Consider the following 14443-nt stretch of genomic DNA (forward strand, 5'->3'; position numbering starts at 1 on the left):
GGTGTCGTACCAGTCTCATATGAACGTCGCTTTGGATAAAAGCTAAATGAAAAAATGTAAACATCAGATGTTACTGGTGCAGGTGAAATGACTCTTATCTTTCCAGTCTGCTCTGTGGGATCAAACCTGTGACCTTTAGGTGACACGATCCCTCCTCCTCCTCCTCCTCCTCCTCCTCCTCCTCCTCCTCCTCCTCCATCCACACCATACCTCCACCCTCCTCCTCCTCTTCTTGCTGAGCCTTCATCATCACTCTGCTCCATATATGTAATTTAATCTATAAGCCTCTAATAGCTTTTTATCAGTTAATGGGTCGCGGGGACGTTAATGGTTCTGTAATCTTTCTGCTGCCTTTTTATTTTCATCACACTGATGGTTCAACAGAACAAAAGCAGAGCTGAGTGGATCCTAATCGTCCCGCAGATTTACATACAAATGACATTTAGAGACAATTACGTCAGTTTGAGACACTAATCCAACTAAGTTGTTAATCGACACAGAAAGACAGAGAGACAAAAAAACATGAAGACAGAGAGACTGGGACAGAAAAACTGGTTTCACTGGTTTCATTCAGACACACTGGAGAACTGTGAATCTTCCTTTAAGTGTGAGTTCACTCTGACGGACAGAAGCTCTTCAGAAGTTCAACTTTGCTTCATTTAACCTGAAATGTCTGTTTTTGTTCTTTCATGTCCCAGCAGCACTTTCTCCTGATGTCAGTGTGTTTTTATTATTCCACATTCAGTTCATGATGAAAATAACTTCCTGTCATATAAACAGTGAGCGTGAACGCCTGAGCTGAGCTGCTGATAATGTGACCGCGGCGATGTATCCGCTCTATCTGGGTCATGTGATCCCATCAGGAGGATTATTAGGGAATAATTTGAGGGATTTCTGGGGATATAATTCAGTATGTTAGGATAATAATTGATAGAAGATTCCACTTTCATCTTGTAAGACGCAGCTTCGGTGTGGATTAGAAGACGCAGCCGGGACATCTGGACTGAGCTGCCTTATTTTCTGAGCCTTATTAGGCTGCATCTTATTTATCTCTTATCATCTCTGCATCTTATCAGCTCTGATTATCATCTCCAATCTGCAGCAGGTCGACCAGCTGCAGCAGCAGCAGCAGAGGACACACTGTTCATACTGTCACGGAGGGGTTTTTTTGCACATGTGTGTCATGATTCAGCTGAAAGACTGAAGATGAAAAAACGCTTGAAGGAGCTTAAATACAACAAACAAACATTCTTTGTATTTCTCAGAAATGAATTTGTTGTGATGTTTTAAAATGTATGAAAGCTGCCAGGAAAAGAAAAACACATCATGAAATGTTAAAAATAAACACACTCAAAGAAATGATGAGATATTAAACAAACATTTTGACTTATTATTTCATAATCTGGATTTATGAGTCATAACTTTGATTTAACATCTATAATGTCGACTCAGTGAGGTCAAAACTAAATATAAAATATACTAAATATCATATATCTTTATTTAATGAGTCATCATTTTGAATCAGTATCTCATAATCTTAATTCTGTAATTAGTTTATTATAGTTTTGAAATAACACTTTGTGTCTCGTAATCATAATTAAGTCATCATGTTGATTTATTAAATTTACTAAAGCAAAATAAAGAACAAGATGAAGGAAAGAATGATTGAATTATTGACAATGAATGAAATATTTAAAGTTCAGCCTGCTGATGAAACACTGCGGTCTTTCTCCGGATTAACAGAAGAAATATTCTCCTGCTGAGTAATTGGGGTCATGATGACATTTTACAAAACCATCATCGCCTCTAAAAAACCAATAAAGGAGAGTGAACGACAGCGTCTCCGTCCATCCAATCCGCCTGCCACTGGTTTATTTTTGGAAGAAAAAAACAGAAATGATGATTAATGTTATTGGATTATTTACATTGCCCTCAACATGATTGAGCCACAGAAATGAAATTAAAATGTGTGTTGAATGGGATTTTCCAGGAACGTCCTGTAAAAACCACGACGGTAATAAGGAATGACTAATTCTCCCAAAGTCGATTAAACACCATCTCATCCCGCAGCAAAATACACTGCAGGCCAGAGAACAAATAAGATCTGGATTAGACAACTGTGGGTACATTAAGAGGCAGATTAAAGTATTTTTTTTTTTTATCTATTACAGTATTATCATTATTATTATTATTCAGCGTGTTCTTGTTCTGAAGGCTTAACTCTGCTGGTTAGACTGGAAAACAAGCCATTAGACACAGAAATGATCATGACTGAGAAAATAAACAGTTTCAGGGTTGAAGAAGGATTATTTATTATAAAGGGTTTACAAAAGTTTAATCTAAGAAACTCAGACTTCATTCGCAGAAACAATTCTTTGTTTTCCTTCAGTTTCAGTGAGATTTTCAAATCTTCTGCCTGAAACAAAGTCTTCTGTGTTTGACAGAGAAAATATTGAAGTTCTGAGACAATCGACGGCAGATTTTAAATCATTAATAAGTATAAATAAGAATAATGAAAAGATGAGGGACCCCAGGATGGTTCCCTGTGGAACCCCAAAACATTACGAATCAAAAACTCTCTGATACCGAGTTGTTCTGCCTGATTATTCCACTTTCAAATTAATTTACAGATTTCTCATAAAGATTATGACTTAAATAAAAGCCTGACGGTGTGTCTCATAATCCTGATTTAAATTGTTATGTTGACATAATAAATTATAATTTTTGATAAGGAAGTTAAAATCTTGACTTAGTAAATTGTAAATTTGACTTTATATCTTATAATATTGATTTAAATCATTTTTTTTTTTTCCAGATTATGATTCAGTATCAATCCCTCAACCTCAGTTGAGGTGAAGGAGGATTATTCTCCAGATTCAGATTCTTTAAGTGTTTACAGAAGTTTAATCTGAGAAAAAACAAGAAATCAATACATTCAGAGACAAAAAATAAACATGTAATTATTATTATATATGTATAAATATATATATACAACATATATAATTAATTAGGAATACAGTTCAGCAGTCAGCAACATAATATACAGAAAGCACAAATACAAATATATTTCACCTGTAAAAGTCATTATTGAATCTCCAAGCAAGTGAATATTTTCTCTTTTGATACTTAAAGTCAATTTAGCAACAACTTTTTCTCTAATCTTTGATTTTTGCTGAAATATTGGATCATTTGAACATTTATTGAAATGAAAGCATGTGAGAAGTTTAGAGGGAAAAATCACTATTTGGTGGAGCTGTTAACAACTCATAGACATGTGAAATGTGACCCCGACTACACACTGCTTTTTGTAAGACGTCAAAAGCCAAAAAGGTTGGAAACCACTGGTTTCATCTTTAACAATGTGTTGTATTTTAAAAGCTTGTTATATTATCCATTGTGTCAAATCTTCATCTGAAAAGTAACTAAAGCTGTCAAATAAATGTAGTGGAGTAGAAAGTACAATATTTCCCTCTGAAATGTAGAAAGTAGAATCACATGGAAATACTCCAGTAAAGTACAAGTACCTCTAAACTGTAGTTAAATACAATACTTGAGTAAATGTACTCAGTGTCTTTCCACCTCTGGTGTATTAGTTCAGTAGTTGAGTACATGTACTTTGTAAATAACCCAATTTATGTCTTAGATCTAAAGAAAAGATAGCCCTGTTGAACATCATTTTGTTACAATATGTTTTTATTACATATTTTATCTGTTTCAGGTTTGTAGTGCCTTATTTCCTATTTTGATTAGAAGGGCTTTTATTTTGAAGGCGGCATTCTGGTACTCGCCCAGTTCCTGCTTCACGCAACAGTAAAGATAAACAGTAAAGATAAACAGTAAGATGAAAGAACTAAGAAGGAAAAATGCAATATTTTAGCACCCCCCGAAGAGGCACAAGGTTAGCATTTAGTGTAATATTAATGTGTGGTTAGTTCTTAAAGTAATTTACGTAACGTTATATTACTGTTTGTTTAACTAATTGAGTTAGCTTTAGCTTAATACGAGCTAATGTTAAGCTATGTAAGGTGGCTAATATATTGTTTGTTTTGTGATTTGTACCCAGCTCTTACGTTGGTTTTGGGATTGTCATTAAACCTAAAATCATCAGTTCAAGTGTCAGACCATCTTTCGGTGGGGTATGCTACAGTAAGAGCTTCGCCTGTACCTGCTACACCATGCTGCCTATGTAATCCACGATACGACGGCACGGCACACAGAGCAGCAATTTGCAGCACTGAACGTTATGGTCAAAGGAGACGTTAAGGAATACAACTACGCTCAAAATGGATGACATAAAGGAACAGATACAAAAGCTACAAACGGAAATACAGGAAAGTAGGAGCTTACTACATCAAGAGGAAAATAAAGACGTGTCAAGGCAGGAATTAAAGGAGACAATTGAAAGCAGAGAAAAACGACTAGCTGAGCTTCAACACAAAATGGATGACACTGATGGGTTAACATTACCACGTCGTTCAGAACGTCCTAGTGTACCCACAGAGAAAATGCTAGCCTACCAAAAGGAGGAATTGAGTAAAAAGGAAAAAAGACTGCTCAGCATGTATGAACAATGGAAAATTCAAATCAGAAAATCCAAAGAAAATTTAAAGAAAGACATATCAGAAACAGAATTGGCTGCAATGGCAGACACCATTGAAAAAGGAAAAGATGGACTCATGAGAGCTTACAATGAAATAAGAGAGCGTGCCACACCATCTACTGAACTAAGACGCAAAATAGATGCATGTGAGGCTGTAACTAAAGACATTATGAAAATAGTCTATGAACGCTTATCAGCAATAGATGGCTGTTTTGATGCAGAGCATGAAAGACACCAGCTCCATCAGCTACTAGCCCATGACTATGCTTACTCCATATATGGTACTGCCTCTCTGTCAGGTGCCAGTCACCACTCTGAATCAACAAGCATAGCTGCAAAAAGGGCTGATGCAGCCGCAGAGCTAGCTGCAAGGGAGGCTCAATACAAAGTAATGCAAGAAGAAAGAAAGCAAAAGGAAAAAATAAGAATAATGGAGGAGAACCATAGGAAGGAATTAGACATGCAGAGGTCTGAATTAGAGCGTCTACAAGCAGAAAGGGACATGGAGGCAGCTCGTGCCAGACTGGATATCTATGACAGAGAAATTAAACAGAGCCCCCCTGTATACCACCAAAACCCTCACACTGTCGCACCAGCACCCCCTACAGACGTGTCCTATCTGGCCCAAGCAATTCAAGACAGCATAGCCATAAACAGACTCCCGATGCCAATGCCCACAGTGTTTAGTGGAGATCCAATCCACTACATTGAATGGAAGGCTTCATTCAAGTCACTTGTAGACAGAAAAGGTATTTCTTCAGCTGATAAACTTTATTACCTGAAGAAGCACGTTAGTGGCCCCGCTCACAAATGTCTTGAAGGCACCTTTTATCGAAACGATGATGAGGCATACAGAGATGCATGGAATAAGCTCAACCAACGCTACGGTCAGCCATTTGTCATCCAACGAGCTTTCAGAGACAAGCTGGCAAAATGGCCAAAAATACAGTCTAAGGATGCAGAAGGATTAAGAACATTCTCAGACTTCCTAAATGCCTGCCTGCAAGCCATGCCTCATGTGAAGGGTCTAGAAATATTAAGTGACTGTGAAGAAAACCAAAAGCTGATACAGAAAGTTCCTGACTGGTTAGCATCCCGTTGGAATCGTCAGGTCACAACAGCCCTCATGGGAGGTAAGGAGTTTCCCACCTTTGAGGATTTCGCTAACTTTGTCTCAGTAGAAGCAGAGATAGCATGCAATCCAGTCACTTCCCTACATGCTCTTCACTCTTCTAACTCATTCCAGGACAAAAGAAACACAAAGGAAGTAAAGGGAAGCAAAGCCAATGTCTTCAACACTCAAACTGCCATAAACAGTGTTAAATCAGTATCAAGCAGTGGAAAATCAAGAATCCCCTGCATGTGGTGCAAAGATGACAAGCATCAACTCCCAAAGTGCGCAGACTTTATGGAAAAGTCTCTGGAGGAGCGGCGAAAACATGTGAAGGACAATAAGCTGTGTTACGGATGTGTGAAACCCGGTCACACTGCCAAGGAATGTCGTCACCGCCACACTTGTGATATATGCAAGGGAAGACATCCTACCTGTCTCCATGATGAGAACTACAGAGGACGTGAAGGTAGAGAAGGGCTTGTAGCTAATGTGAACACAGCTTCAAACACAGTAAACGAAACCACAGCAGCCATGGCACTCAACGTCACTAGAGGGGGTCAGTCATGCAGCACTTCCATGATCGTCCCTGTATGGGTGTCCTCTGCTACAAACCCATCTAAGGAACAGCTTGTCTATGCATTATTAGACACTCAAAGTGACAGCACCTTCATCGACAATGGAATAAGTAATGAACTACAAACAGATTCCCACCCGGTGAAACTGAAACTTACCACTATGCTCGGAGAGAGCATGATCATGAAGAGTCAAAGGGTGGCTGGACTCCGTGTGAGAGGTTACAACTCATGCTTTCACATCGACCTTCCTCCTTCATATACAAAAGACTGCATTCCTGGGAACCGTGACCATATACCCACTCATGAAACAGCAAGGAGATGGCCTCACTTAACAGCAATCACCGATAAGGTGCCACCTCTCCTTAGCTGTGATGTAGGACTCCTAATTGGATACAACTGTCCCAGAGCACTAACCCCCAGACAGGTATTAACAGGAAAAGACAACGAGCCCTATGCCATTCTTACAGATTTGGGGTGGAGCATTGTTGGCTGCTCAACACCATGCGTTGATGAAACAGACTCTAGTCTGTGTCACAGAGTCACAGTAAAGGAACTCCCTCCAGTAACACCGATGGATGTGATAAGTGTCCTGGAGTCGGACTTTAAGGACACTAAAAGAGACGACAAGACTGTCTCACAAGAGGATCTTCTTTTCCTGAGCAAACTAAATGAAGGCATAAGGAAAAATGACCAGGGACATTATGAGATGCCTCTGCCCTTTAAGCAACGGCCACACTTACCTGACAACAGGAAACTCGCTGAAATCAGGCTCAGTCATCTACGACGGAAGTTCTACAGGGATGAGAAATATAAAAGAGACTACACAACATACATGAAAGAAATCATTGAGAGAGGTGATGTCGAGGAGGTATGCGAAGATGGAACACCCGGTGAACGATGGTACATTCCCCATCATGGCATCTACCACCCTAAAAAGCCTGAAAAACTGCGTGTCGTGTTCGACTGTTCTGCAAAGCACGCCGGCACAAGCCTCAACGAACACCTTCTTCCAGGGCCAGACATGATAAACAACCTAACGGGCGTCCTCATACGGTTCAGACAGCATCCCATAGCTCTCATGTGTGACATAGAGAAAATGTTTCACCAGTTCCATGTCCAAGAGGATGACCGCAACTACCTGCGTTTCCTGTGGTGGAAAGATGGAGATACAAACACACAACCTCAGGAATACCGAATGAAGGTACATCTTTTCGGTGCTGTGTCATCCCCTGGCTGTGCGAACTATGGCCTGAAATATCTAGCCAAGGAAAACAGTCTTTCACATCCAATAGGATCCCAGTTCATCACCAGAGACTTTTATGTGGATGATGGAGTCACAAGTACAGACACGGTGGAAAGGGCCATTCAGTTGGCACACGAGGCAAGAGAGATATGTGCCAAAGGTGGTCTCCGTCTTCATAAATTTGTGTCAAACAACCATGCTGTTCTACAGAGTGTACCCTCGTCAGAATGTGCGATAGATGCTAAGACAAAGGATTTGACCTTCAACGTTATACCACTGGAGCGAGCGCTAGGGATTCACTGGAGCATAGAGGGGGATAGTTTCAGATTCAACAACACCTTGAAAGACCAACCAGCGACACGTAGAGGCATACTGTCTACTGTTGCCTCCATATATGACCCCCTCGGCTTCCTTGCGCCTTATGTTCTCAAAGGAAAGAGGATCTTACAGGAAATGTGTCACCAAGGTATTGGTTGGGATGACCCCCTACCAGAGATGCTGAAGCCACGGTGGGAGAGCTGGCGTCACGACTTTGCCAACCTGCAGAAAGTAAACATAGCTCGATGTTATGTACCTGCCAATTTTGGAGAGGTCATAGATACAGAGTTGCATCACTTTTCAGATGCGAGCGCCAGTGGATACGGACAATGCTCTTATCTGAGAGTCAGAAACCAAAGAGGAGAGATTCACTGTTCTCTTGTGATAGGAAAGGCCCGTGTTTCTCCCACAAAATTGACTACAATACCAAGGCTTGAATTAACTGCAGCAGTGGTTTCAGTCACCATCAGCAATATGCTCAGAGAGGAACTCGGTTATGCTGATGGGAAAGAGTACTTCTGGACAGACTCAAAGGTAGTCTTAGGCTACATAAATAATGATGCACGGCGCTTTCACACCTTTGTCGCCAACCGGGTCCAGAAGATCCGCCATAGCACAAGTCCCCAGCAATGGCTTTATGTCCCCACAGATAAGAATCCAGCGGATGGCGCATCCCGGGGAAAAACTGTAAATGAACTGCTCACATCCAACTGGTTTACTGGTCCCATGTTCCTCTGGGAAAAGGAAATACCTGCACCTAGGGATGTAATACTGGACCTAAGCGTAGGAGATCCAGAAATCAAAAGGTCACAAACACTGCAAACAAAGACCACAGAACCAGTGAGTCTTGCCGACCGTATGTCCAAGTTCTCATCATGGTCCCGAGCCACCAAGGCTGTGGCCCGCCTTCTGCGACGGGCTAAGAAAATCAAATCATGTGTTCATTCTACAGTGAGTGAACAGGAAAGTGCTGAACGTGTCATAATCCAAGACCTGCAAAGTCAAGCATATGAGAAGGAAATCCAGCTGTTAAACAAAGGAAGTCAACTACCACATTGCAACAAACTGCACCGCCTTGATGTTTTTCTAGACACGGACGGTATCCTCAAGGTTGGGGGAAGACTCCGCCACTCATCCCTTGCTGACTCATTCAAACACCCGATTGTCATCCCCAAAGAGCATCATGTGACAAAACTAATAATAGCTCACAACCACGAAAAGACAAAACATCAAGGAAAAGGCTTCACCACAAATGAAATCAGATCCAATGGCTATTGGATCCCTGGTATGAGCCGAGCAGTTGCTTCATACATTCGTCAGTGTGTGACTTGCCGTAAGCTCAGGAGACCTGCAGAGGGCCAAAGAATGAGTGACCTACCTACAGAACGAGTAGAGCCCTCCCCACCATTCACATATTGTGGTATGGACTGTTTTGGTCCTTTTGTTACTACAGAGGGAAGAAAACAGCATAAGCGATATGGCCTGCTCTTTACCTGCTTTTGCTCACGGGCCGTCCACATCGAGATGCTAGACGATATGTCCACCGATGCTTTCATCAACGGCCTGCGATGCTTCATTGCTATTCGAGGTGCAGTCCGTCAAATCCAGTGCGACCAAGGCACTAACTTTGTTGGCGCAAAGAATGAATTCAAGGCAGCTCTGCAGGAGCTCGACACACAGAGGCTCTGTACATTTCTGTCACAAAAGCAGTGTGACTTTGTCATGAACGCACCCCACTCCAGTCATGCAGGCGGCGTGTGGGAGCGCCAGATAAAGACTGTCAGGAGTGTCCTGAACTCCACTCTATCACTTTCTCATGGCAGACTCAACGATGCCTCATTACGGACTCTACTTTATGAAGCCATGGCTATAGTCAACAGCCGACCCCTCACCGTGGATAACTTAAATAGCCCTGACAGCCTGGAGCCACTCACCCCCAATCATCTGATCAATATGAAATCCAGCATAGCACTGCCTCCCCCTGGCACATTCCCCAGAGAGGACTTGTACGGAGCGAAAAGATGGCGGCGTGTACAATATCTGGCAGAGCAGTTTTGGAGTCGCTGGAAACGGGAGTATCTTCACAACATCACCACAAGGCAACGATGGCACATGCCGATGAGAAATATACAAGTGGGTGATGTAGTGATGGACATTGATGAACTGTCACCCAGAAGTGAATGGAGACTCGCAAGAGTCTTAGAGACTGTCAGTGGTAAAGATGGACTTGTAAGGAGAGTGAAAATCTCAGTAGGAGATAAGAGACTGAACAAGAAGGGTGAACGCCTTGGTACACGTTCCATATTAGAGCGACCAGTGCAGAAGTTAGTTCTGTTGTTAGAGGCTTCTTAAGCCCATGACTGTAAGCAAACATGATCATTCCTAATGTGAAAATTATTCATAGTTCATATCATTTATTATGAAACATTCATAATTTTGGTGGGAGTGTAAATAACCCAATTTATGTCTTAGATCTAAAGAAAAGATAGCCCTGTTGAACATCATTTTGTTACAATATGTTTTTATTACATATTTTATCTGTTTCAGGTTTGTAGTGCCTTATTTCCTATTTTGATTAGAAGGGCTTTTATTTTGAAGGCGGCATTCTGGTACTCGCCCAGTTCCTGCTTCACGCAACAGTAAAGATAAACAGTAAAGATAAACAGTAAGATGAAAGAACTAAGAAGGAAAAATGCAATATTTTAGCACCCCCCGAAGAGGCACAAGGTTAGCATTTAGTGTAATATTAATGTGTGGTTAGTTCTTAAAGTAATTTACGTAACGTTATATTACTGTTTGTTTAACTAATTGAGTTAGCTTTAGCTTAATACGAGCTAATGTTAAGCTATGTAAGGTGGCTAATATATTGTTTGTTTTGTGATTTGTACCCAGCTCTTACGTTGGTTTTGGGATTGTCATTAAACCTAAAATCATCAGTTCAAGTGTCAGACCATCTTTCGGTGGGGTATGCTACATACTTGTTAGTACCCGTCTGGCTGACCTCAGTGGAGGATTAGCTGTTTGGACTTCTTTCATTTTTCAATCTATTTTAAACAATGCCTTCAGATTAGCCGGCAGAGTCAGAGTGCATCAAATAAAGAAAATTGCATTAAATTATCCCATTAATATTATTATATTTGCTCCGCTCCAACATTATATAATGAAACAAAGTGGTTTTACTCACTTATCCCCCTCAGCCCTCATCTAGGAAGGAGCCATGCTAGTGAATGAAAATTGGATTGGCCTGTTATAATGCAGCCGGGTCCAGATGAAAAAGTGCAGGGAGGACGAGGACACAGGGAGCTGGAGGTAATGATGTTTTTATCCAGCAGATTCATCATCTCACTGGTCATTCACTTCATTCACTGAGGACTCTGAATATACTGCAAGAATTTATCTTGAAAGTACACATAACGTGTCGTCAGAAGTCAAATATAATACCTCTGACTGCCTTTGTAAATAAAGTGTTGTAATACAATACTCATATTCTGCCCTGTTTGTTATTTTCTTATATATGAACACCAGGATGTCTGTTATTGAAATAAATATTAAATTATAATATTAAACTAAATGCTAAATTAAAGGAAATGTGCAGGTATTGAAAACATATTTTTACAGGTTCGTGTTAGCCACACAAGTGTTACTGAAAACACGCAAACACGGGGAGAACATGCAAACTCCCCGTAGAAAGGATCTGGGACAGCCGGGGTTCAAACCCAGGAACCAAGCAGGAACCTCCGGGACTGAAACATGAAGCCAAAAACTGCAGTTCCTCTAATGGCCACGTGAGGCTCCGAAAGCGAGTCAATCCCCATAGACCCCCATGTTAAAATGCCCCCATGTTAACTTTACGGCAAAATAAACATGTTTTTGTTTTGGTCTCTTAAGCTAATTTCCCCGTTCATGACAACTGTGCGGAGGTGAATTTTTATATAACTCACCCGTTTAAATTTAATTAAGGTTTAAATGTATGCATAATTAAGGGCGTGGCCGCTTTAAGTGACAAGTGGGTGTCGTCAAAGACAAGTCGCTACCATGGCGACAATGTTGATTCAGTAAACATAACCATGGCGTAACCACGGAGTATAGCCGTAGCCGTCACTATGTCAGTTCATGAAAGTTAATTGTAACATTTTGGCCGTAAAAAGTCTTGTTGTGTTTGGTTGAACTAAAAGATCCTCTAAGGAGTCGATGTTCAGTTTTTTCCAGTAAGTACATTTTGTTTTAATGGTTTTAAGCTTGTTTTTTGCTAGCAAAAATTAGCATTAGCATTATCACAGTTAACCATAGACTGTAAATGCACCGTGCTAACCAAGCTAGCAGCTAGCATCTAGCGTCAGGGTCAGCGCCGCCCTTTCATCCAAATATGGTCACTTCTGGCTCCAAAAATCCAAGATGGTGACGGTCAAAATGCAAACTCAAACCAACGGGTGACGTCATGGTGGCTTTCACTCCCCGTACAGTTGTCATGAACGGAGAAATCAGCTATAGAGACCAAAACCGTTTATTGTACCAGGCTGTAAACATGTTTGTTTCTGCTGTAAAGTTGTTCATTTTAACATGAGGGTCTATGGGGGTCTATGGGAGACTATGGGGTCTATGGGGGTCTGTGGGGTCTATGGGTGTCTATGGGAGTCTATGGGGGTCTGTGGGGTCTATGGGGGTCTATGGAGTCTATGGGGGTCTATGGGTGTCTATGGGGTCTATGGGGTCTATGGGGGTCTGTGGGGTCTATGGGGGTCTATGAGGTCTATGGGGGTCTATGGGGGTCTATGGGGTCTATGGGGGTCTATGGGAGTCTATGGAGTCTATGGGGGTCTGTGGGGTCTATGGGGGTCTATGGAGTCTATGGGGGTCTATGGGTGTCTATGGGGTCTATGGAGTCTATGGGGGTCTATGGGTGTCTATGGGGGTCTAAGGGGGTCTATGGGAGTCTATGGGGTCTATGGGGGTCTATGGGAGTCTGTGGGGTCTATGGGGTCTATGGAGTCTATGGGGGTCTATGGGTGTCTATGGGTCTATGGGGGTCTATGGGGTCTATGGGGGTCTATGGGGTCTATGGGGTCTATGGGGTCTATGGGGGTCTATGGGGGTCTATGGAGTCTATGGGGGTCTATGGGTGTCTATGGGGGTCTAAGGGGGTCGATGGGAGTCTATGGGGTCTATGGGGGTCTATGGGAGTCTGTGGGGTCTATGGGGTCTATGGAGTCTATGGGGGTCTATGGGTGTCTATGGGTCTATGGGGTCTATGGGGGTCTATGGGGTCTATGGGGTCTATGGGGTCTATGGGGGTCTATGGGGGTCTATGGAGTCTATGGGGGTCTGTGGGGTCTATGGGGGTCTATGGAGTCTATGGGTGTCTATGGGGGTCTATGGGGTCTATGGGGTCTATGGGGTCTATGGGGGTCTATGGGGGTCTATGGGAGTCTATGGGGTCTATGGGGGTCTATGGGAGTCTATGGAGTCTATGGAGGTCTATGGGGGTCTATGGGGGTCTCTGAGGGTCTATGGGAGACTATGGGAGTCTGTGGGGTCTATGGGGGTCTAAGGGGGTCTATGGGGGTCTATGGGTGTCTATGGGGTCTATGGGGGTCTATGGGAGTCTATGGGGTCTATGGGCTCTATGGGGGTCTATGGGAGTCTATGGGGTCTATGGGGTCCATGGGGGTCTATGGGGTCTATGGGGTCCATGGGGATTGACTCACTTTGGAGCCTCAAGTGGTCGTTCAAGGAACTGCAGTTTTTGGGACTTCCATGTTGGCTTCATGTTTCAGCCCCGGAGGTTCCTGCCTAAGAACACGTCAACATGTGGAGGGAAGACGGGGATCGAAGTCTGTGGAAAAAAATAGACTTGAAGTTTAAACATATGCGTCTGTCGTCTGATCTTCTGTAGTTTCCGGCTCTGAGTTTAAAGAAGAAGATATAATTTCTCTCTTTCGGAAGATAAACTTTGCTCTCAGAGTGTGAATCTAATATTTGTTGCTGCAACGTGAGTTTGAAGGTGAATTCAAGCTTCAGCTTCATATTGAACAGTTTAATTTCCTAACATGCAGAGATCTCACCACTCTAATAAATACTCATATATGCACATGAACAGATTCAGCTCTCTGTGTGCGTCTACATGCAGAAACCTCCTTGTATCTTCATGTTGTGGAGCTGAAACTGATCATCAGTGAAAGCACAGTTAGCTATAAACACACTCACATGTTGCGTGAGTTTAGCATCAGTCCAGATGCTGACAGCTGGAGTTTCTCCTCAATAAGCTCATATAAGAGACAGAAAACAATCCATAGTGCAGCACTAAGCCCTCACTTCAAACACATTAATGGATCCTATAGAGACAGAAGAGATTTAATCACGTCCAGGCAGCAGAGAGCCGCTCTGACAGCAGCAGGTTAGTGTCACATTCATCCGTCAGCGCAGAAAACAAACTAATGTCAAAGTTATTGTGGACATTCGCACGCTCCACTTTTTATTCACTATTTAAACAATAGTTTGTCAGTTTTTCAGAAAACGGATCAAATGGTTTACGATGGTTTATTGGTGGAAACAGCATCAAAGCCTCTGATTGGCTGTTGGAGAAACTATTTCAA

At 42.2% G+C, this 14443-nt stretch overlaps 1 protein-coding gene across 3 annotated transcripts in view; it reads left to right on the forward strand.

Moving 5' to 3' along the window:
• The first annotated feature begins 3624 nt into the window (after positions 1-3624).
• LOC121911176 overlaps positions 3625-14443 on the forward strand; it is a 374983-nt gene continuing 364164 nt past the window's right edge. Inside the window, exons 1-2 of one of the 3 annotated variants that reach the window (XR_006099784.1) lie at positions 3625-10577; positions 10743-10825. Coding sequence is in view for 1 of the 3 variants with exons in the window: in XM_042432417.1 (XP_042288351.1) it covers positions 4284-10202 (5919 nt within the window). In the remaining 2 variants the exon portion in view is untranslated. Of the gene's footprint in view, positions 10826-14443 lie in introns of those variants that run through there. The other 2 variants (XM_042432417.1, XR_006099785.1) reach the window with 2 other exon arrangements.

This window comes from Thunnus maccoyii, chromosome 14, assembly GCF_910596095.1.
Source record: "Thunnus maccoyii chromosome 14, fThuMac1.1, whole genome shotgun sequence".
In the NCBI taxonomy this organism is placed as follows: Eukaryota; Metazoa; Chordata; class Actinopteri; order Scombriformes; family Scombridae; genus Thunnus; species Thunnus maccoyii.